Genomic DNA, 24,536 nt, shown 5'->3' on the forward strand with positions numbered 1-24,536 from the left:
AGCTTCCGCCAGCTGGCGGGCTCCTTTCATGTCACCCTGGATCCTCGATCTGCACAAAGCACGCACACTGGAGGCCTTAGCCTGGACCTCTGGTCAACCACGTGGCACCGGCAAAGTGGCTGAAACCTCAGCCCTGGCTTTGCCACCAGGAAACCAGGAGGAGATCCCAGAGTAGTGGAGCAGGCTGTGGAGAGCAAGCTGTGGGCTCAGCCCACCCAAGCAAGTCCCACCTATGGCCCTCACTCATCGCTGACCTTGGGTGGGTCACTCGGACCCTTGCACCTGCCCAGTCAGTGGGGTTCCCAGGACTAAATGAGCTGATGGATGCAGAGCTCTTAGAAGCAGTGCCAGCATACAGTACATGCTCAATATATGCTACCTTTCACTTTTCCTGTGATCACTTTATTTCCTCATGGGCCATTGTGAGTGCAGGGTAAGGGTCAGTGTCATAATGGCGCATCTGAGTGTAGAGAAGTCGACAATGAGCCAAAAGAATGGTTTTGACCTTGCAGGCATCACCCTCCTCCTGCCCCCACCAGGTGCACCCCAGGTGAACAGCCATTCTCCCGTCCTCTTGGGGTGAAGAGCCTCCCATTACTTGGGTGTCTGTCCACCATGATCACCCATCTCACTGACCAGGGTCTGGACATAAGCACAACTGCATGAGAGGCCAACCAGAGTGACAGAGTGACAGCCACCTGGTCTTAGGTCATCGCCATCAGGAAACATGACAGGGCTGCTTCCCTGAGATGCAGGCATGTGAGAGACGGACAGAGTCCAAGGGACAGGAGACACATGCTCCACGCATGATTCCTCGCCCATGTCCCCAGAACATGGGTGCTCCCCGCTGCGATGGGGACAGTTATTTATCAAGAGCCTGGCCCCACAACAGGCTGCCTCTGACCACGGCATCCTCAGGCCCCATCCATGTCTCAGAACCCTTCAGGGCTGGGGACACCAGCCACACCTACAGGCTCCATGGGTACACGTTCGTAACAAGGGCCACCTGCTCATGGGCTGTGTCCATGGAAAAAGTAGAAAGAGTGCAGAGCAGTGGCTGGCACACAGTGAGTCCCCAAAGCCAGTAGTCACCACCCTTCCCAACGCCACCATCAACTTCAAACCTCCCTCCAAGCTGCCTAAGGCACTGTTAGGATGGCTGCTCATCTCCCCGAGCTGTGGACACGGGAAGCCGGGGCCACCGTCTCACTCAGCCCTGAGCTGTGAGCTCTGCGCCAGGCACTGGGTTTCCATCTGTGGAGTTCAGAGAGGCGAAGGAAGCTGCCCAAGGGACCCAGTCAGAAGGGACACAACAGGAAACCAATTGAAAGCAAGTCCCAAGAGCTGGGAGTGTGGCTCAAGAGGTAGAGGACCTCCTAACGAACAGACGTCCAGAGTTCAAACCCCAATAAGCTCCAGCCATTTTTGCTTCTAGTCTGTTTTCAGATAAGGCCTCACTAACTTTGCCCAGGCTGGCCTCTGAGTGATTATCCTGTTTCTGCCTCCTAAGCAGCTAGGATTACAGGTGTGAGCCACCATACCCGGCCTAGGTCTTTTCTTTGTTAAAAAATGAGCCTTTGAGCAAACACTTGGGCATTAAAGTCAGCAAGCCCAAGGTCACTACTCAGAGTATTTCCCACAGCCCTGACCGGGTTCACCAGGGAGACACTGCGAGAGGCCAGGAATGACTGTGAATGAGTGACCTGGGCTGGCCTACAGGAGGGCCACCACCTGGCTTCCAGTCACTGCTGTGATGTGGGAAGTAGCCTAATGGCACCAGATCTTCTGGTTATTACCATCAGCTGGACACCGCCTTGGTAGGAGAAACCTAATTCGTCCTTGTTAGTAACCTATCAACTGTTATTTAAAACTCTGAGCAGCCCAAACCCTATCTGTGGACAGGTTCAGGCCTGCGCTCAGACCCGGTGTTCTCTCACCTGCGCCCTTACCAGGTACTCATGAAGCCTGGAACCTTCTTCCTTTTTGTCCTGCAACACCCACTGAAATGTCACCTCTTCCAGGAAGCCGCCCCAGATTCCCTGGCCACTTCTTTCCTCTCTCACAGCCCTTACCTGCCTGTGCCAGCTCTTCTCTGTAAAGAAACAGACTGCTGTGCACTTATCAGACACTCTCTGCCAGGCCTGGCTCAGCCCAGTGCAGTCATCACTCTTTCAGGAGATGACAGATTAAGCAATTTATTTCATGTCACACAGCCAGTAAGCACAGAGTCAGGATTCAAACCTGGGCCATCTGGCTCCAAACCCCCTGCTACTGGCCTTGCCCCATGACCTTGCTTCCTCTTGTCTCTGTCTCTAGCATTCCCCAAAGGCAGGGACCACCTTCATTTCTCCCTCTATGCAGGGTGCCCAGCTGATGCTCGGCCACTGCTTAACCGATTGACTGAGTGAACACTACTGCCCCAACATGGCCTCTGAGACAGGAAGACTACAGGACAAGAGGGAAGGGGACAATCTGCTCCATTTTGCAGATGGGCTTGAGAGGTGAGGAAGAACCCCTGGCCCCGAGAGAGAACAGGACTTGCCCCAAGCCGGAACTCACACCCAGGTCCCTGGCAAGTCACACAGCTACTCCGAGGACAGCACCACACGCTTGCCAGACAACTTAACACCCAGCGTCCTGGGTCAGGGAGTATCCGGCCGAGCCTCCTGCTGCCCAGCAAGGAAAACAACAGACCCACCAATGCAGAAGGACAGGGTATGTGAGGACAGGGACACACACGTGAGACCGAGGGCAAGAGCCAGGGAGAAGGCTTCCTAGGACACGCTGGCTGCTCGGGGGCCTCTGACCTCTCCTCTGACCTCTCCACAGTCTTGTGTATGGATGGCTCCCTTCTTGCATTTTGTTCCCCAAGATTCCCTGTTAGAAAGCCCTGGCCCAACACCTCTCACGACACGTACACACAAGCACACCTCCGGGTGCTTAGGGCTCACGACACCCCTCCTGCTAGATGATGGTCACTCTGTGTCCAGCCTCCCCAGTCAGCCAGCCCCACTGCTCGGGAGAGGAGAGGAGTGGTGGGCAGGAGGGGATGCCTGGGAACAGGAAGGACACCAGGGACGGGGGAGACACAATGAACAAGCAAGCAGCCTTGTTCAGAGATGCCCAGGACCCCAACCCTGCCACAGCTCTAAAAGCACTAGTTCAAGGTTAAAGTTAGACACACACGAGGCTGAAGCCCCAAGGGAAGTCGCAGGTCAACAACAACCCTCCCTTTGACTGAAAAAACCGCAAGGGAACACCCACAGCAGGCTTCTTGATTAAAAAAGGAAAGTGAAAAATAAAGGGTTTTTTTTCTTCTTCTTAATCACTATAAAACTAACTTGCAGTTATCCCATCAAGTCACAACTTCTGTCTGCCTCCGCAAACCCAGGGCACGCTGACCACAGAGCTGAGGGGCTGGGGAAGCGTGGGCACGTCCCAGTGAACCAAACTGGCCCTTCCTCCACTTACGCTAGCACAGGAAAGCCACAGAGGGGCCGCCTGCCTCCACATGTCCCTCACCCACACTCCCAGCGGCCCCCAGGCCACAGCAAGTCGGGGCTCCCCAGTACCTCAGAGAAGTAGGAGGGGACACTCACAATGGTGGGATGGTGGATGGGTGGAAGAATAGGAGGATGGGAGGAGAGAAGGACGGAAGACTTCTATCAGGCTACAAAAGAAAATAACACACAAGCACAGGGACAGAGACAGCAGGGGAAAGAAAGGTGGCTATTTTGAGAGAGGAACCAGGGAACATTTCTTTGAGGAGGTGACAGCAAGAAGAAAAGGAATCATATGGGTATCTAGGAGATGCACGCAGCAAGTGCAAAGGCCCTGGGACAGGAGCCCACTTGAGCGTTTGGGGGACGGAGAGGCAAGCAGAGGCCAGATGAGACAGCCCTGCAGTACACATCAGGAGCCGTGTGTACCAAGTAAGGGGACACAGAAGACCCTGGACAGGGAAGGGGTAGGGACCAAGCTGCATGTTAAACAGATCCCTCTGGCATTGATTTGAAGAGCAGACTGGGCAAGAAGGGTATGGAGCTGGAGAAACAAGTGAGGGAGCTGTGGTCATCACACAGCCAAGGGACGGTGACAGCTGATCCAGGTAGCAGAGGGAAGATGGTAAGGAATGATCGAGCCGGTGGACACTGTACACTGGGTGGCTGTGACGGAGCCAACTGGTACACAGGTGTGGGAACATGTTCCGAGCAGCGATGTGGAAGCAGTGGGAAAGCATGGGGGGGCTTTGCTTCCTATCCGCCCAGGCCTGTCTTTGGCCATCACACCTTGGGGCCTGGGTTTCTTCCTTGTTTCTAGAATATATTTTATTTTTGATTGGTATGCATACCAACTTTGCATATCTAATGAGAACGGTGTGACATTTCAATACATGCACACAGAGTGGCGATGAGAGCAGTGTCAGCACAGAGCTGTCCTCAGACACACACTGGGAATGTTCAAAGCCCTCTCTCCGCGTTATTGTGACTCATTCGGGGCTCAGTTGTTCCTTAGCAAGGTAACAGGAGCCAGTCCACACGGCTAAGAGCGTGACACAGCCTGGTGCTGGCGTCTGGCATATTGTATGTGCTCAATAGGACAGACACTCTCACCCTGTTTGGGGGATTTTTTTTTCCCGTGGTGCCAGGGTTTGAATTTAGGAACTTGCCAGGCAGGCGCTCTAACACCAGAACCATGCCTTTAGCTATTTTTCTAATAGGGTCTTGTGTTCTTGAAGCGGCCTATTTACGCTTCTCTTTTTATTGGTTGAGATGGGGTTTCACAGACTTTTTGTGCAAGGTGGCCAAGAACCATTGTCCTCTCCCAAGTAGCTGGGATTACAGGCGTGAGCCACTGTGCCTGGCTTAACCTGCATTTGACATGTTCGACTGTGGCTCTGTGATTCAGTTGCTGTGCAGTCCTCTTAATTCATAACACCCCTCTAAGCCTCTGCTCGATCACCAGCAAGCTGACAAAGGTGGTTCTGGCCTCGGGTTCTCAGAAGCAGACTGATAGGGACAACTATCGGCCTGGCCGACAGGAAGCCCTCAGTACGATAGTGGCTGATGCCCCAGGGAAACAAAATGTGACTGACATGCCACCCACTTGACTGGATGGTTTCTAAAGTCTTCCTGCGCCGTCCCCAAAGCCACACAGCAACAGCATCGAGTGTGAGTTCTCGAAGGAATCAACCCTGGAGCGTCAAATGAAGGGGGAGCAAGGGGGAGAGAAGCTGGACCACCACCGCAAGTGAGCACAGCCGGACACTGGCACTTCCACTTGGGGACCCACTGATCCCCGCCCAGTGCCCACCGAGCCTGAGGCTGAGGGAGCCCATAGGAGTGAGACCCCTTGCTTTGGACAGAAGTCCACCACCCCGAGAGGAGAAGCACCTGGGCTGAGGCTGCAGGCGGAAGAGGAGGAGGAGGATGACCCCCGCCCGCCAGTGCGGGATGGAGGGCGGAGACAAACCCATCCAAAGGGAGAGAAAGTGACTGGATTGGCAGCACTGCAAGAGGAGGGAGGGAAAAGAGGGGAAGGGGGAAGAAGGGGGAGGGGAGGGGCAGCAGAAACTTCCCTATCAAGAGTTACAGTCATGCCTGGGGGGGAGGCGGGGGGCAGGCGCAGGGCAGATGATGCAGAAGATCAGAACAGCCAAGGCAAAGACTGGGGGTCCGAGCCCCTAACCCAAAGTCAGTCCAATGCAGGGATTTTTCTCTTCCAAACAATTATATGGCCGCTGCTAGAGAGTATCACGTTTGCACAAATTTGCAAGAGACCCTTCTTCCTCTGCACCCCTACCGGTAAATGTCAGAACATTATTTTAAGCACACAGATGTGAGTGGTACCCAGTGCACCACAGAAGCGTACGCTGGACTACTGGTCTTAGAAGAGGCACTGAAATGTCCCAGCAAAGCCCCTATGGAAATCATTCCTGTCAGCACTGCACTCCTGAATCAGACCCAGCTGGCTCCTACCTCTGTTGTGATGAGGGTCAGGCATTGAGCAAGCACTGGCCTCAGGGCCTTTGCACGGCTGTTCTCCGCCCTACATCACTTCCCCCAAGAACAATTCTGCTCAAACGTGACCTGTCCTCTAAGCTGCACCCTCACAACCCCACAGTCATGGCCACCCTCCTCCTGCTTTCTTTCTCTTCTTACTGCTTTCTTACCAACAGATTATAGATTTGCCTGTCTTTTGTCACCCCCCACCTGAATGCAGCCCCATGACATCAGGGGACTTTGTGATGGGGAGTTTGCTCCCCATCTCCATTTTCTATGAAAGACAACGTGTCAACCATTTTAGACGCTGCTACAGAGGTAGCAAGGGCTCACTTTTGCCACAGACCATATGAAAACGAGTCGATGTGGCTGTGTGCCGATCAAACCTATTTGGAAAAGCAGGGGGTGGGCAGCACTCAGCGGCACAGTAGGACGACTCCTGCCCCAGGAGAACGAGTCTCAGACTTCAACGTGCACACAAATCGCCTGTGTAAGGTGAAAGTGAAGATTCTGCCTCAGTGGGCTGCAGCAGGGCCTGAGATCCTGCACTTGCAACATGCTCCCTGGGCACATCCGTGCTGTCGCTCGTGGACTGAACTGAGCAGAGGCTTAATCAATGCTTGTTGAATAAACACGGAGTGAAGGAACCACTCCCATGCAACACTGTTGCCACATCTTACCCACGCACCACCTGTGCCCACACTGCTGCCTCTCAGAGCAGAGGCTGGAGGAAAGTGACATGGGTGATCAAGCACATGCAGGCTGAGGATTTGTTTTATGTCGCTTGGGGACATTTACCTGGGACCAGGCAAATCAAGGTTCCATAAGCCCTCACCTGGGGCAGGTGCCAGCATCACACCCTCAGCCCAGCATTTATGGTTTCATTATAAATGTCGCATAGTAAGAGGAGCTCACTCAGCAGACACCTAAGGGACATGGGTAAAGTTCAGCCTGGTTAAATAACCAAGGCCAAGACCACCTGGACAGCCTGGCTTCTACTTGGGAAATCAAGAAGTGACACCTCGGCAATCATTGCTGTCTCCATGACAGTGAGGAGCTTCAAGTGTGCCAGGTTCCCCCCCACCAAGCAACGCTGCTTCTGGGGACGAGGAGGATGGTGACTTCAACCACAGCAGACAGACCCTAAAGGATGAGCATGCAAGTGCCCCGCCCCCCAGGTCCCAGGGGACACTGCGTCCTGTCCGTAGCTCCTCGCTTACCCCCGCACATCCCCAGAGATAAGTTAGGAGGACAGTCGGTGCCCTCGCTCGGGGCCAGGCCCGAGTGTGCAGAGAACGTAAGGTGAACGGTGGCGGGGATAGCTTTGAGCATTCTGTGGCTGTCGGACATCTCAGGTCTGATGGACCTGATGGAGGACAAGTGCAGGTTACCTGGCTCCCTGAGCCGTGCTTTCACACCCCGCCCAGCTCAGGGACCACACCTGCTCCATAGCTGTCATCATCCCGCCTGTGCCTGGGAGGGAAGGAAGTTGAAGCCAGGTGGGTGGGAGACAGCCCTGGCCCTCCTGAGCCTGGGACACCCGGCAAGGAAGGAATGCGACTCCCCACTTCAGTGCATCAGACTCCCTAACCTTCTCAAAACACCTGAGCAACAAGGGAAGCCACCCGGAGAGCTATCGCGGGGTCGTTAAAGGTTCTAGTTCTTCTTTGAGAGGCTGGGCATGTGGGCTTCTGTGCTAGACCACCTCGGTTCAGCTTGTGGTTCGCCCGCTTCCTGTGTGACCTTAGACAAAGGACTTAACCTCTCTGTACCTCCACGTACTGTAGAGCCAGCAGAACGACTGGAAAGCACCTAAAGCAAGTCCCAGCCTTACTTGGCAAATGCTGCCACCTCCACCCCCAAGGTCATCAAAATGACCTGGTCGAGCCTGGACGATGCCAGAGGGAGGAGCAGGGCCTGTGAGCACTAGCGTGCAAGCAGAGGAAAGGAAGGCTGGGGACATCACCGAAGCAGCAGTGACAGAAGCTGACGCCAGTCGTGAGGGTGAATTTTCGCTCCTAATTTATGTTTTCCTGTACTGAATGAGAAAAAGCAACTGAATAGAATGCAGACGCATGCGTATACACATTACGTATACACATGCATGGATATATTACATGTGGGGTTTGGGAGCTACGCTGGGGTTTGAACTCAGGGCCTTGCACTAGCTAGGCAGGTGCTCTGCCACTTGAGCCACACCTTTTACTTTTCAAACAGGAGCTCATGGTTTTGCCCTGGGCCAGCCTCCAATAGTGATCCTCCTATCTTTGCCTCCTGACCAGCTGGGATTACAGGTGTGCGCCACCACACCTGGTCACACGTGTTTATTGATATATAAAATATCTCATGTTTATATGTGTGCTACGTCTGTGTGTCTCTGCACCCTTGTGTCAGGGTGTTTGGAATCCCCCCGCTACACAGCAAGGCTGAGGACCATTCAGCGTTCTGTGAGTAGTTTGACCACAGTGCCTGACAGACAAGCTTTTAAATTCAGCTCCTGATTTCACAGGGCTCAGGTTTATCATCTGTAGGCCTGGGACATCCACTGCACTTGTGTCACAGCCCTGTGTGAGGACAAGAGCCATGCATAGAGCACAGCCTCCACAGAAGACAGGTGTCAATGACGCTCGTGTCACCAGCATCGAACTCACGTGCACCCCAGTGCAGAGCAGTGAAACCTCCACACGGAGTTTTATCCTAATGGGATGTGCAGAGGAAAAGTAAGAAACAGGGCACACACCCTGGGAGGAGCCTGATTTCTGCAATGACACTGGGGGCCAGCATTAGTGTCACCCCCCGAAGAGCAGTGTGACCTGGGAAAGGCACTTGCTGAACCTCAGTGGCCTCATCTGTAAGTGGCCCAGTGTGGCTCAGTGGCAAAGTGCTCGCCTACCCAGGAATGAGGCCCTGGTTTCTGTCCCCAGCACTGCCACCATCCACAGGACTGCCTTGGTCAGAATGGGCACACCGGTCACAAGTGACAATGGGAAAGTGGCTCAGTATGGAGTATAGGTTCCCTCCTTCACAGAGCAGGGACACATGTGAGCCAGGCCTTTCCATGGGAGGCTCAATAAACAGACTGACTATTGTGAGTGGGCCATGGCCTTCCAGGCTCTCTGACATCCGCTCTCTCTTTAGGATCCAGAGAGGCTGCGTCCCTGCCCATCCCCCATGGTCCCTGCAGTGACTGTTGTCAGCAGAGCTGGTGTCTTTCGAGGCAATGTGGCGTCTCGCTCAGGGCGCCCAATCAGAAAATTCTGCAGCTCAGACATGGGCTCTCGGCTCCAAGCCCGGTGAGCCCGCAGGGCACCCAGAAGGTGAGCAGGGCCAGCTGAGGACACGGGAGCTTCGACTGCAGCCAGGCAGAGCGAGGTGGGGAGGAGCCTCTGGAGGGCTCCAGGATGCAGTCACGGTCCTCTCTCTCTGGTGGCATTTGGTGCTTGAAGAGTGGCCTCAAGCACAGGCCTCCTTTCCTCATACGCCTCACCCGAGTCCCACCTGGACGAGGTGGAGGCAAGGTGACTCAAACGCCTGACTGGGCCCTTGCCTTAGTGGATGTGGAGGCACTGTCCTAAGGCCTGCCCATCTCACTCATGCCATCCTCCACCTGGACGCCCCACAGTGCCCAGGTGCCACCCCCAAGTTCACGGACTGTGCCTGGGGTCAATGCAGAGCCAGCCGGGAGCACGCAGACACAGGGATGACCAGGCGAGGAGAGACACAAGCAATCACAAGTTGCACCCACGCTCCAGGCTCCACGGCTCACTGCCACCCGGCTCTGGGTAAGTCCGTTCACTTCCCTAAGCCTCTCTCCCCCGTCTGTGAACGGCGGTTGCGAGGATGGAATAAAATGGTGTGTGCGACACGCCAGCAACGTGTGACCCAACAGCCCGATGCATCTTACTGCCTGGGTCTGGTGAACACCACTGCAAACAGCTGCACCAGGCATGGAACACCAAAAGTCCCAGGCCTCAGCAAAAGAGCAGGAGTGGCTCAGGTGACTGTCCACATCTGAGGTCATGTGACTGCGTTTGTTTAGCATCCCGACCGCTCTTGACAAGACAAGACAAATAGTCTAGAAGGCGTAGGGCTCAGTCACTTTTGGATGGAAGAAAGTGCAGCCCCGCCATCATCCAGAGCCAACAAGAGTTGCCACCACCTTGGTCACGACACCTGCTCCTTCAACTTCCCCAAGGCAGTGAGACCACATGCAGTGGGGCTCTGGCTTCAGACTGCCTGTACCCAATCAAGCTGTCAGTCAGCTGGGGTGACATCACTGCTGTGTCCCAGTTACCCTGAGTGTAAGATGAGTGCAGTAATTCTACCACCACCGACACAAGGAGAAATAGGTCACCAAGGAAAGCGATCGAGGCTCACGCATGTCACCATGTCATGGTGCGCAGCACCGAGTGGGGCCCCGGAGCTCACTCGTGCCACAGTGAAGTTTCTTCTACGTGATCCCACAGGTTGTCAGGACTAGCTCAGGCTTCAGAATTCCTCTCTTTTGGAAACAATGGTTTCTCCAGTAATCTACAAGTTTTCTGCGCTCTGCCTACATTTGAAGGAACTGTTTCATTGAGGCTCATTCATGACACTTTGTCTTCTAATATGGACTGGAAACACAGCCCACCTCGCCTGAGTGTCCAGAGGGAAGCCCAGTTCACTTGTGGCTCCATCCACCTGGACACACAGTGCCTTTCCTGCACCAGCCCCCCGCCCAGCACTGCCTCCTCCCCCAGCCACCCTGAACGCAGCACACAGTGCTCGACTCTCACAACCTGCTCCCCACACACTATGCAATGCCCAGCCCGGGCCACACCCAGGCCACATCCAGCCCACGGATGTCCTTGGCTCGGACAGACTCGTTCCAAAGGGTTTTAATTAAACTGCTGGTGCTCTGTCCTGGAGACTAGCACAGAGGAGAGGACAGTGAGGAAGGTGGTGGGGACTCCAAATCCCCACACTGCGCTCCTGCTCTGCTATGCCCACAAAAAAGCTAAGTGGGGTCACCTCTAAAAGATGTCCCCTCTAAAAACAGGAGGCATCTCAGTGGGGGCAAGCAGGGTCCTTCCACTTAGGGACCCAGCCCTTCCCAAGGCCACGACCTCAAAGAGCCAGATGACAGTCCCTCACTCATGTCAGTCTCAGAAACTGTCACTAGGCAGCCATATCTCATGATCTGACACCTGGTCTAGGACACTGTCACCCCAGTCTAGACCCCTGGAGCAGTTCCTCCTGTCCCCACAGCCCTACCCCCACAGGATCCAAAACCTACCACAGAGCAACAAAGGCCCGTGGTCTTCACCTCTGACCCAAGACCACGCCCAGCTGTGCCCACAGCCTAGAGCCCTCTTCCCCTAGGGTCCTGTGCCCTCAACTCCCTCATCCCCTTCTTGGTCCCAATGTCGCCTCCTCATGGGAGCCTCTGACCCCCCAGGTCATACAGGCCTCTCCAACCACTCCCTCTTCTGCTTGCCCAGCACCCATTCTCCACAGGACTTATCACCTTCCAATGTGCTATTTAATTTTGCTATTGATTTCATGTGTCATTTATCTCCCTCCAGCCAGACATCATCTCCCCAGGGACAGGGATTTTGTATATGTTCACTGATGTATTCCTGGTGCCTGGATGTGGGAGGTCCTTGCAAAGCTTTTTAATAAAGGAATGAATGAGCCCAGGATCTCAGCCAGCTCAGAGCACTCTCCCCCAACTCCTAGGGAACCTGAATGTCTGTAGACACCAACGCTGCCCAGATCAAGAAGAATTAGCATCAGCAAGACCCAAATAAGGCTGCACAAGAAACTGGGGGCTTCTTTCCTTTCCTAGACATGGCTGACAGAGAGTCTCAGAGCACCACGACTGAGTGAGCAGCTATGTCCTGCCATCCGTCCTCAGGGTGGCAACCCAGACAGATGCACGCACAGCTTGCTCTTCACTGGCCTGCCTTGCTGTTCCCTGGGATGAGGGGCCAGCAGGGCTCTGCCTCGGAGGGGACGGCAGTGCTCTCTCTGTAAGTCTCAACATCTTGAAAGGATCTAGAGTGTCATCCTTGGAGGATGTCACATCGTGACTCTTATCTAAGTAAAAGGACAGCTTCTGATTACTGCCCCAAGGGCTGGGAGTGTGGCTCAGAGGTAAAGTGCTTGCCAAGCATGCAGAAGGTCTGAGTTCCATCCCGAGCATGGGGACAGGGAGAGAAGGGAAGGAACACATCTCTGTGTCCCGAGAGAACTCGTCATCAACTCCCACGAAAACTTTCTCATCCCACATCTTCTACCACCACCCACGCAGGTGGCCCAGCCACCCTGTTGTCCCTTCCTCAGGCACAGAGTCCATTCTCTTCCCTCCTACAGTCCTCACCCCTGGGGCCTTTGCCCAGCATCACTTCTACCTAGCAACTCCTCAACTCCCTACCAACTCCTGCCTGACTTCAGCCTCATCTCCTCCAAAGCTAGTTCGTTTTAAGCTGAACGATCTTAAAAGTGCAAAGTCAGAATCATATTCCTCACCTGTTCAAAAGCCAATGTTGTCTCCCTGTGCAGCAAAATAAAACCTTCAACTGGCCCCCACCTTTTCTACTGGGCCCTGCATGGCCTGGGCCTGCCAACCATCACCCTCCATGCCAAACTTAAACAATGTCCCCAGCCCCTCAGACACTCTGAGCTCTTGCCCTGCCCCAGGGCCTTTGCATATCCTTGCTCTGTGCATGGAACACTCCACCATCACCCAGAGACAGAAACGCTGATGGCACCACTCATCTCTTTGCTAGCTCAATGGTCTGCTCCTGCTCACAGCTGGTAAGTCACCCCCTCAATGACACTTCCCTCTAAGGTAGGTCTTCCAAGAAGCAGCTCTTGACATGCTTCATTTTGTTGGGGCAGTTACCCCAAGTTATAAGCCCGCTGGCTGAGCACCTAATTTGCCATCACACCTTATCTCGAGTCTAAGTATGAACCCACAGACCACTCCAGGTGGTCCTCATCTGGTCTCTGGGGACCTCCTAGCCAGTCCATCTCAGCAACAGTCACACGCCACCATCCGGGTCTCCTCCTCCCATCTCAGCCTCTGAGCTCCATCGAGGCATGAGCTCTGTGGACCTCCATCATGATAACTACAACGGCCCCACAGCGGGTCCTGCTCAAAATGCTCACGACCAAGCCATGAGATCCGTGAGCTTTTCAGGCTGTGGAACGAACTTCTTCCCCAGACCAAGTGACATTCCAAAAAGTAAGCCATGCGTGGCTTGTACATGGAATTTTCACTTTTCATTGTCTTGTACTCATTTTCCTCTTGTATAAAGAGGCATCAAAACCAGCCGGCAGAAGTAAAGTTCTATAATGCAGCAAATAAAAAAGAAAGAAAGAAGAGGTGGGAACCACAGAATAGAGAACAGAGAGGGCACAGGCCCTGTCACACAGCCCAGGAATGGAGATGAGGGAGGAGTCCGAGGGCCACAGCAGCAGCAAGCACGAGGCGGGCAGGAGCCCCCGGCTTCAAGTTGGGTTTTCTTTTTTTAATTGCTTCCAATGCTAAAACCAGGGATTAGCACATTTCATCTTGAAGAGAAGTCATCTCTTAAGTGATTTTAAAAATCCTTTGCCTCTTTTGAAGATGTGACTACAGATTTTTAAAGCATACGTTAGGTTTTCAAAGTGACAGGCCACAAGAGGGCTGGGCCACTGAGAGGGACCTGGGCTTCAGTGGCAGTGTGACAGGCGTCCTTGGACTCCCCATCCAGCCCATTCCCTTCTCTGGAACTTTCCAGGGCCCCAGCGCCCAATGAGGGGTGCAAATGAAACCTGGAGGCTGCCTTCCTTTCCTGGAGGAGTGACAGAGCCCTGCTGTGCACCCTGAGCTCCCACTCCCTCCGCATCTCTCTTGAGCTCGTCTCCCACATCTGCCCCTGTTCCCGTGCTGCTGAGCAGAGCCCAGCTTCTCACACCGCCCGGCCTCCATGGCCATAGCCAACTGCACAAGTGGACAGCCAATGCTGGTCAGACTTCCCCCAAGGAGTAGGACTGGGCTCCGGTAAGCTGGTGTCGGGGCTAAACTGGGAGGAAATGGGGGAGGGGTGGCAGGTGGGAGGCGTGAGCACTGTCTACCTGACTTTGTAAGCATGAGTGAGAAGTCAGGGTGAGCTGTCTGCAGAGGCGTACATGCTCAGCAAGGACATGCAGCCGGCAGAGCTCCTGGAATCCAACCCACAAATAGCTGTGACCTTGACCAAGTTTTATGACCTCACCTTGATCTGACTGTAACCTGCTTCACAGGGCTCCTGAGGACTTCCCACTTGGAATGGCGACTCACACATGGCAAGGGTTGAGTATTTATTATCATCTTGCTAAGTGTAAGCTCACCAGGGTGGAATTTCTGGCTTTCACATAGTATCGCAGAATCTAGCGATTCCTGATGCCTGATGGGTAACAGGTGCTCCGCGAGCATCTGTAGGATGAGCAGCAGATGAAGACAGCACCTGGCCCGAAGTGGATGGAGGCCTTGGAAGAAGCCTCCAGACTCCCTGCCTAACTCGGCTCTTACCACCCCACAGAACAGCCAGTGCCAGTCTTGCTAGAACCTAAATCAGGTGGTGTTTCTCTCCTGGCCTCCCCCATGCCCAGGCCCTGTGTGCTCTGGCCCCTTGCTGCTTCTCTTCCTTCTCCCTGGCCCTTTATGCTGCTGTCACAGTGGGCTCCTTAAGTTCCTCTGACATGGTCCAGTTCCTTCTACCCCTGGGCATTTGCACATGCTGTTCACCCAAGCATCCTCAGCCCCATCTCAGCGATGTTCTTCCCCTTCTGTTTTAAGTGCCCCGAGCTCCATGTACTCTTCTTTCTTGCCACATGCCACACAGCTTGTCATTCTACCATTTGTGCATTTATTGAGTCCCTGTTTCTCCCCACCAGACCACATGCTCCAGGCTAGGGAGACGACCACAACTCCTCATTCTTCCACGTACGTCAGTGTCAAGCACGGTGTATGGTGGACACCTGCTCAAAAAATGCTTGTGGGTTGAACCCACTTGCTGAAATGCACCAGCTCAGCAAACAAAGACATCTCGGGCCCTGGTGTCCCATGTCAGGTGTTCTCAAGTGGAATTTCCTGTCATTTTTGTGCAATGCCTTAGGAGTCACCTTCCCCTTTTCCTAATCTGCTTTGAATGGTCTCTCTCTCCATTACAACTCAGCAGCGGCCTGCAGGCCACTTTCTCATTGGGAAACAGCAAAGCCGGGTCAGTAATGATATGAAGACTTTCTCTGGCAAAACGCACTTTCCAGCTGTGGCAGAGTAACTGGTAACAGACCAATCCTCCCACCACAAAAACAATTCCACGGTAGACATTCTTGAGGCCTCTGGCGGCACACAGCACTGGCCTGCCGTCCCCTGAGAGCAGGGAAGGCTGAGGCCAGTGGTCAAACAGAAAAAAAGAATTTCAAGACAGGGAGCCTCAGCAAACGAGAAACCACTGGGCTTTCCACAAATCCCCCTAGCAACGTGCAAAATGCAGCCCACACACACTCATGTTGACCTGCCAGTACCTGGGCTTTCTTCAGAGGAAGGTAACAAAATCCAGAGTCTTTACAATATCCAGCGTCAGTCATCACCACAATGTCACAACAAGTACCAGATACGCAAGGAGAGAAGTGACTCATAGTCAAAGAAAAGAGCATCAATAAATAGATTCTAAGATGTCTGTAATGTCAGATTTAGAAAAGCAATTTCCAGGATTTGTAAGTTCTTACTGCTATCACGGATATTAACCGGGGTTCATACCCCAAGGGCCTGTGGTGATTTGAGGGTTGGTATTGTTTGGACTCTACTCGTGTTATAGAGGTTCTAATTAAGCAGTTTTGGAGTGCCTTTTTAAGACCCGCTCTCGGGGGTGTTGCTAAATGCTGTGGACTAAGAACTAGGGTCCTACCATAAATTAGTTCCATTTTAAGGCAAATACAAAAGAAATAGTTACATTAATTTAAAAACACTGAAGATGCTGGATAATCAAGCTGGTTGATGGGCACCTGGTAAATCAGATTATACAATTAAAGAATATTTCAACTCTCCTGGACTTAAAAAAAAAAGATACTTCTCTACTTATTTGGAGGGAAAATAGGTTAAATCAAAACTCATAGATATAAAGGATATTGATTAGGAAAATCAGAAGGAGATGCTCATGGTTCTGCAGTTTAAAAAGTCAGAGTACACACTACGTTTACTACAGCATCAGGCATACAGAGACTAGCACAGGTCAACGTGTTTATGAAGAAAAGAGCAAGTAATATACTAAAATCCTAAACACAGTTCTCTTAGGAAATCTGGTTGTGTGTAGTTTTAGTTTTTCTTACTTTTCTGTGTTTGACGAGAGCTGGGCTCTCATCTGAAACTTGTGACCTTGGAAACCTTCTGTGCACACACAAGCCTAACAGTTTCTCAATCAGAAAGAAATGAGTATCTGGCACATGAATGTAATCCGTATCTTTCTCCGCCTCCCAAAGACTTTCTTCCCAGACTGCTGTGAGCCAAGGCAGTTCCAGATGCCGATTCAGTTTCAAATTTTTCATCCCCTAAAGAAAGGAGAGGCTAAAGAAAGCAGAGGCTGAGACGCTTATCAGCCTAACAAACAACAAGGAGAGGCTCAGCAGAAGTGAGTCACCTGTGACAAACATGGGACACAAAAGCAAGAGAAACGGCGTCTGTACCTGAACCACAGGGTGACCTCCTGTGGGAGCCTTGACGGCCCCTCGGCTGCCCTCAGTCTCATAGTGGGCCCGGTGATGGGGCTTGGGCTGCACCTCGATCCGCAGCTCATAAGAGCCTGACTGGTTGCAGAGCGGCCACTCAAGTGGAGGAAGGGATGCTGTTACTGGGATGCTGAGGGGAGAAAAGAAGCCAGGATCAGTTAGCCTGTACAATAAAGGTAAACAGCACCTTTTCCGGAATTTGGGTCCCGTGGTACATGAATAAAATGCTGAAAATTGAGTCACGTGATGCTCAGACATGATAGACAGGGCTCTACACAAGGCAGCGATCTTTGCTTTGCCCTCTCTTTCATTCCCATGAAGACAGCACAACCAGCTTCATGACATATGAAGCTAATTTCATTACATGTCAATTCTACCATGTTTCTAATGGCTATGACTACCTCTCTGGGGACTGGAGGGAACAGCACCTCCACCTCGCAAAGACACCCCTTTGCAAGGGTGCTTCCTTTTTCAGAGGGATGGCGCAGAATACCCGAGTGGCACTAACTTGCCATGGGTCTTTAAGCAAGAACTTGACCTTGCTTATCCAGTGTCTTGCAATCACATGGCAAGTAGAGCAGATGGCATTTGAGAGCTGCAGCACTCTCATTTCCAGGTCTGAGGTCTCCATTCACAGTGCCTTTGTGAAGAAAGGCTGGCTCCAGTCACAGTCGTTATTCATAGGGTCTGTACCTGACGGTCCTCTAAGCACAGAGGTGTCTATCAGGTTATAGATGGACCAAACCACACAGACATTAAATGAAGGGTGAAAGTCAATAACATGACAAGAATTTCACATCCAAGTTCACGCCCCGGCTCTACCTCCATCTACCTGTGTGGCTTTGAGGGAATCCCTCTTCCTCCCAGACCTTAGTTTCTTCACTTGTGAAATGAGAGCTGGAGATTATATAGAGAACTTAAACCAAAGTGCTCAATAAACTTAGCTGTGACATTTTCCTAGACTATGTTAGATATACACGTGTGTGTCAAGCAGTTACTTCCTGTGACAATCTGACTTGGCTATGCTTTTAGACACACACGCCTTCACATCTGCACAACTCTGAAGGCGTGCCTTAAGTGTCATATGCTCACCCAGCACAAAACAGGTACTTGATACACGATTAGAATCACGTCGCAGAAGAGTCGGCCAAGGTCTCTGAGACCCATTAAGACCCTGCTTCTGAGCACAGCGAACATGAAGACATTTCCCCGGGTTCATCACAGAGCAGTGCAGAGCCAAGGCTCCAACTCTGGTCTCTTGACTCCAAGTGCAGGATGCCAACATCGCTCACCCCTCCACGCTGCCTCTTGTCTTGTTAATTTATTTTAAATGGGTCCAAGAAAAATCTCCTTTATGGCATGACTGTAAAGCCTGCCATAACGTTTGCTAAATTCATGTGAACTGGTGGCTGGCTGGCTGGATGGGTGTGTGGAGAGGTGACTTAATAGATCAGCATCTCTCTCTCAAAGCAGGTCTGTATAATCAAAATAGCTTTGAAGTTGCAAACACACAGATTTGTGTTATTGTGTCTAGATTTTTTACAGATGGCAGAAATCACCGATTCATTCAGAGTAGTCTTTCCCACTTAGCTTAGGGTTGTGAGAAGATGACATTATCAACCAGACTTAGTTAGCTAAGCACTGGTAATGAATCAACCCTTCTATCATGGTGGCACCCCAGGGAGGACGGCAGAGGTAGACTCAGAGCCCGGCTCACATGTACGGCCCAACATTGAATCATAGCCTCACTCTGCAAGGAAACCTCCATCCTCTCTGCCCAGCCAGCCAGGTGGCCCTGGAGCCTCCCTCACTCTATAGCCGTAGTGTGTCCCTAGTGCCTTCATTTACTTTAGTGACAACAGCAGGCCTCCAAGCTCTGCCTGCAGCCAATGTGCTATGTGTGAAATACTGTTACTTGTATCGAGTAAGAGTATCCAAGTTGGAATTAAAAGTTTGCAAGATAAAACCAAAAACACCACTTTAGCTGAGTATTAGTATCTCTTAAAGTATCAAAAACTTTTAAAGACTAGAAGATTCCCTGGGATATTCCCAAGTTCCAGTGTTTAATTTAGTTTGGCTCTGAGACAGATAGGAATTTGACACTGAAATACAACCTTGAGTCAGACCAGTGAGACAGCCTGAAATCCTGTATATACATTCCAGTCCTCGTCTAAGCTGTCCACAGCCATCCTCAGGAAATAAATGTTACCATGAGGTGTCCCTGACTGCCCCGTTCCCCCAGTGTCATAGGAAAGGTTTGCAGTATTTCACTGGGGGACACAGATCAGCACTTGCTGGGGAATAAAGGACTCAAGTGCTCAGAACCTCACACGTCAAGCTGCAGAACAGAGAGACAGGGTTGCAAACATCTCAGACAGACATGTCGCCATCAAGGTTCCTCTCAATGGTCCTCCCATTAAATAAAGTCAAGATTTGGAGACAGATCTGCAGCAGGTGAAGAGCCGCGGATACAGATTCTCGTTTGCACCTTCCTTATTAGCTGCTGGCTATGCAGGGCTTGCCGCAGGACCTCGGTGGGCCCGTTTGCCAGTCTGTCAGGGCTTGGCCTCCATCAGCAGTTCCCAAAGTGACTCTGTGAAACTTCAGAACTCTGTAGTCATATGGGCTCTGAATCACTGCACATTCCGCCCACACTAAAGGCTCTGGGAAGGCCTGCACAAGGGCACATGTGAACTCTGTTTAACCCGGAAACTCTTTTTTTTTAGGAAATACCAGTGACCTACATGGTGCTGGCTGGCACACCTTGGAAGAATGTCAGCTTGGATGCTCCCATGCTCTGTTATAGTCTGCTGTGGGAGTGGCCGGCGCCCAGAGAGCAGGTCCTTGGCCACCCTCAGTCCCGAATCCACTATGGCATTCAACTCAACCTTTTATTTGGGGGAAAGCCTTCCATTCACTAAAGCCAAAAGCAGTTTGAAAACCTCAGGGATGATGGTGATAGCGTAAGCCATTGGCGCTTCATCCAGGAGACAGCAGACGGAACAGTGTCTGTCCTCACCTCGCCCTTCCCCTTACGTAAAAAATAATGCAAAATAATAGCAAACCAGGCTCGCGAGGAAAATGTACTAAGTGACACGTATAAAGTGCTTAAAGTCGTGCTGGCACATGCAAGCATCCTCAAATGTTGGTGGCCGTTATGCCCCTGTCATTGTGCTGTGTCAGTGGTTATCGCTGTCACCAGCACTGCTGCAAAGGCCGCTGTGGGTCAGTCTGGCAGCAAAGGCTTGTCAGTGAGTAATTGCTTCCCCGATGAGGATAAGTGTCCCCTGTGACAGCGGTGGCTGTTCCTTCGTGGAGCTCTTAAGTGCAGACTCTGTGCCAAGAGTTTGACCTTTGGCATTTTACCTAATCCTTGAAAAAGGCACCATGAGGTGGCTACTATTATTATCTTCATCCCAGGGATGAATCAAAGCCGAAAAGGTGCCCAGTAAAAGCTGGGAGTCCTTGAGGCAGGAGGATCATGAGTTCAAGGGTTCAAGGCCAGCATGGACTACATAGCAAGACCCTGTCTCAAAGGAAGAGGGAAAAAAGTGTGTGCACGGAGAGGGGCGTACTGATTGATTAGCAGTGTCTGCTCTGGGCAGAGTGTCAACAAGGTGCTTGATGAGTCATAATTGATTAACAACGTCTGCCACAGGCACCTGCGATATGCTGGCTGTGTGTGGCAGAGCCAGGATGCAAATTCAGTCCTCAGAGATCCCAGAGCCTGTCCTGCCACCTGCACACATCTCTTCAGCCCGCCAAGATCTTCAACTCCCCGAGGACATTTTTTTAGGACCTCCATATCACTGAGGCATGGGCAGATATCAACACACACCAATTCCTGTCATAATGCGTTGTGAATTTTACATATTAAGGCTTGCTTTGTGCTCACTACAATGTCAGGTTCATGAAGGTAGAAATTTGGTCCTATCTAGTTTGCCACTTTCTGCCCAGAACCTATAAAAAAAAAAGCCTGCCACATAGAAGGGATTTGGTAAACGTTTGTTGAGTGAATAGCTGAGCAAAAGTGCCCTATGAACAGTCATATTTATTGCATGATGGCCTCCTCATAACAGCCACCTGGTGAGCTGGGAACACTAACTATACCCATTTTACACGTGCAAAAACTGAGACTTGGGAAATTTAACTTCTTTCTCAGAGTTTCACAGCCAGTAAGGGGCAAAGCCAGGATTTAAATCCAGTCTGCCTGACTACATCCCATACTGTAACTAGAAAACCAGCCCTGTTTTTTGTTTTGTTTTGTTTTGTTTTGTTTTGTTTTGTTTTGTTGGGGCAGTACCAGGGTTAGAGCTCAGGGCCCCAAGCTTGCTAGGCAGGCGCTCTTCCATTGAGCCATGCCCTCGCCCTATTTGCTTTAGTTATTTTGGGGACAGGGTCTCACGTTTTTGTCCAGGGTCATCCCCAGACTGCGATCCTCCTACCTATGCCCAGTGGGATTGCTGGGATGAGGTCTCCCAAACCTTTTGCCCAGGCTGGCCTTAGCCTTGATGCTTCCCATCTCTGCCTCCCAAGTAGCTGGGATTACAGGCAGGCACGACCGCCCATGGCCCCGAAAGCCACCTCTTAACAATTAAGCCCCACTCACCTGCAGATTGGAATGGCAGGCACCAGCTGCTTAGGCCAAGTCGGTGGCACCAGCAGGATGGACTCGGGGGCTGAGTTTCTCCTCTCCTCCTGCTCGCAGGGCCCCAGGAACTCCACAGCAGGGTAGATGTGGCGGGGCAGGCTGGCCTTGGCCGCGCTGGCGGACACGGGTGACGGGTCAGGGCTGGTCTTCCACATCTTGGGGGGGATCCCGCAGGGCGAGTCGGCAGCCAGGCTGTTCAGGGCATCCATGAGGACGGCAGCGCCGGCCGTGGGGTGACACCCCGCGGGGTCGCCGTGGTCGTGGAGGGCCACACGCGGCGAGGGCTGCGGCGAGGGGCTCCGGGAGCGCTGGGGCGAGGCTCCGGGCAGAGGGGCCACCAAGGCCTCGGCGGCGGCGCACGAGTGCCTGCGCTTAGCACCGGGTGACGAGGAGCGCGAGGCCGGACGGGGCACGGGCGAGTGGCGGCCCAGGCAGCTGTCCTCGGCGAGGCTGGTTCGAGGTGACATTATTGGCGAGGTTCTGGGGGAATAATGAGCAGGGATGTTTTGAAAGTGGGGACACAGGTCGTCGGGCCCGCCGTTATTGGGCGAGACGCAGGGCGAGGTGTAGGGGGAGAAGGTGTCGGAAAGGAAGCTGGCAGAGGAGCCGCTGCTAGCGGGGCTCAAGCAAAGCGGTTCCCGGTAGCCCTCGAAGCCGGGCACGGGCAGCGTGACCCGCGGGCTGGCGGCCCCCGCGGGTGGCTCGGGCAGCAGGCCGGCGTCTCTCCCGAGCCGCAGGGCCGCGCCCGCCTGCAGCAGTTCGTGGGACGGAGTGATCTCGATCCGGGGGCTCAGGCCCGACGCCCCTGCTGGCTTGGCCGCGCTCCCAGGGTTCGGGGGCCCTACCCTAGCCGGCTCTCCGAACTGGCCGGGGGGCTCGCCAGCCAGGCCGGCCAGGGGGCCGTATGGCTTGAGGCCATAGTCCAGGACATCGTCGGGGTACGCGAGGCCGGAGGGTGGGCTGGCGACCTTATGTGCGCTCGGTTCCTCTGGAAAGAGAAGGGGGAGGGAGGGAGGGGACTTTTAAGCCTCTAAAACCGAACTCCCCGTGCAGAGCAGTCACAGGTGGCCTTGGCTCCTGTCACTTCATCTGGTCAGATCCCCGCCATGTCAGGGCCTGAGCTAAAACTGGCCCCCGCTGGGAGGAAAGTGAGGCCCTGTTGTCCCAATCCCTGGAAGACAGAGATCAAAGACGATGGTCCCCCTGGGCAGAGGTCGCCTGCTCAGCTCAGGACCGGGATTGCCTGTCTCGTCTGTGCCACTTTACAGATGGGGCCCCAGGTGGGCAAGAGCTTCACCACCCAGAGTCATGGAATGAATAGGCTTAGAACTCCTGCCACCGAGACATCTGATCCCCCAAAGGCAGAGTCACAGCTATGGACTCCCCCAAACCATGGAGACCAGGGGCTGCAGAGCAAATGAAGTTCTCCTTTACAATAGCCACTTCTGTCGCCCTTCCAAAGGACTCAGCACCAAAGAGGGCTGTTCTTGCAGGCTATCTGCCCAATCACCTACAGGCATGGCCACACTTCACCTCACACTGTCCCTAGTTCTCAAGCCGGACCCCTCGGAGGCACACACCCCATCTTTGCTGCTCTGTGTCCCTCATTGGGTCCTGCCTAAGTCCAGGCACCCAGGGCTGCTGGGAAAACCCCTTGGAACTGACAAGGGCATGGTTTGCTCCACTGCCCCTCACCCCATTCCACCTCCAGGGCTCCCCACCTCCGCCTTCTCCACAGGCAACTTGGGTCAGTCCTGGCTCCTCACACCCACACCCTCCCCACCTCCGCCATCAGCAGACATAAGACTCAAATGTCTCTCCATCCAGCACGCCCCACCCCCATCTCTCCATGCAGTAGCTCTGACATACCCATTCTAGAAACCCTCTGTAACTTGGGCCCTGGCCCCACTCTCCCACGCTGGCTTGATCCCCCAGTGGATCACTTCAGTGTTTTCAACCACTTCCTGTTGGGTCCGTGAATGTACACTTCCCTGTCCTCACAAGACCTCCCAGGGATGTTTCTTCTAATTCCTTCTTGCATCTGCTCAGCTGGCAGCTCCTGAACCTCAGAAAGATCATTTCCCTCCCACCCCACACCAGCTCTTCCCCACCGCACCTGCTACTAGCTCACAACACGCTGGTATTTACTGCAAGCAAACTGCAACCCACAGGCCAAATCTGGCCCCCCTGACTGCACTTACAAATAAAGTTTTATTGGAAAACAGACATGCCAATTTTTTTCTTTTTTTTCTACATAGGGCTTGCTTTTTCCTGTAACAGCAGAGCAGGGGACTAGGACAGAGTCAATATGAGTCATGAGGCCTAAAACATTTACTATCTGGCCTTTATGGGCATTTGTGACTCCACGCTGGACTCTGCTCCAATGGGGTTAGGGCCACGTCTACTTTGGTTCAACATTGTTTGCCAAGCGCCCACCACAGTGCCTGGCACTTGCAGGCCCTCCATAAATATTTGCTGAGTGGCTGAGAGAAAAATCATGAAAGAATCACACCCAAGGGCCTGCCAGCCAGGAACGGAAACTCTTTCTAAAGCTACCTGCCTGGCTCCTGCCTTGGGGAGCAGGGTAGACAGTCATGCAATCCTCTGCCTCCATGTGCCCTTTTTGGGCCACCCTTGAGGAAGCTTAGCCTAGCTGACGTCAGACCATCTAGCTGATGTGGTCCCCCCCCCACCCCCCATCCAGTGAGAACCACCCAATGGCTTCCCAGGGCACTAAGGGGAAAGATAACTGTCTTCATGCCTGGCTGGGGCTGGCCTGCACACCCAGCCTCTCCTCTTTCTCCACTCTCTTGGACTACAGCCAAACTAGAGTTTTGTGAAAACACCCAGCTCCTTCCTACCTCAGGACCTTTGCACTTGCTATCTTCCCTCTGCTTCATCAGTTCCTGCCACCCCCTTTCTCTGCATAACTAAAGCCCATTCCCAGAGTCTTCCTGATCTCCTTGAGTAACTCAGGCCCCTCCCAGGGGTCCCTACTGTGTTCCCAGGACTTCTCGAAATTCCAATTGGCCGTGAAGTGAAGTTAGTTTGTCTGCCTCTCCCCTAACCAATCAGTAAATGCCACAAGGACTTTCTTGCTCAAGACTGTGTCCCCAGCACCTGGATGGGACCTGCCAGGAAGCAGG

General features: G+C 53.0%; 1 protein-coding gene across 2 annotated transcripts in view; it reads right to left on the reverse strand.

Annotated features, from left to right (window-relative positions):
• The window catches only part of Nfatc2 (nuclear factor of activated T cells 2), a 115,726-nt gene that overhangs the window by 77,083 nt on the left and 14,107 nt on the right, over nucleotides 1–24,536 (reverse strand). Inside the window, exons 2-3 of one of the 2 annotated variants that reach the window (XM_020175153.2) lie at nucleotides 21,349–22,378; nucleotides 16,698–16,869 (exon numbers count right to left, since the gene is read on the reverse strand). In XM_020175153.2, the coding sequence (XP_020030742.1) occupies nucleotides 16,698–16,869; nucleotides 21,349–22,378 (1,202 nt within the window). Of the gene's footprint in view, nucleotides 1–16,697; nucleotides 16,870–21,348; nucleotides 22,379–24,536 lie in introns of those variants that run through there. The other variant, XM_074074983.1, reaches the window with a different exon arrangement.

Source organism: Castor canadensis, chromosome 5, assembly GCF_047511655.1.
Source record: "Castor canadensis chromosome 5, mCasCan1.hap1v2, whole genome shotgun sequence".
Taxonomy (NCBI): Eukaryota; Metazoa; Chordata; class Mammalia; order Rodentia; family Castoridae; genus Castor; species Castor canadensis.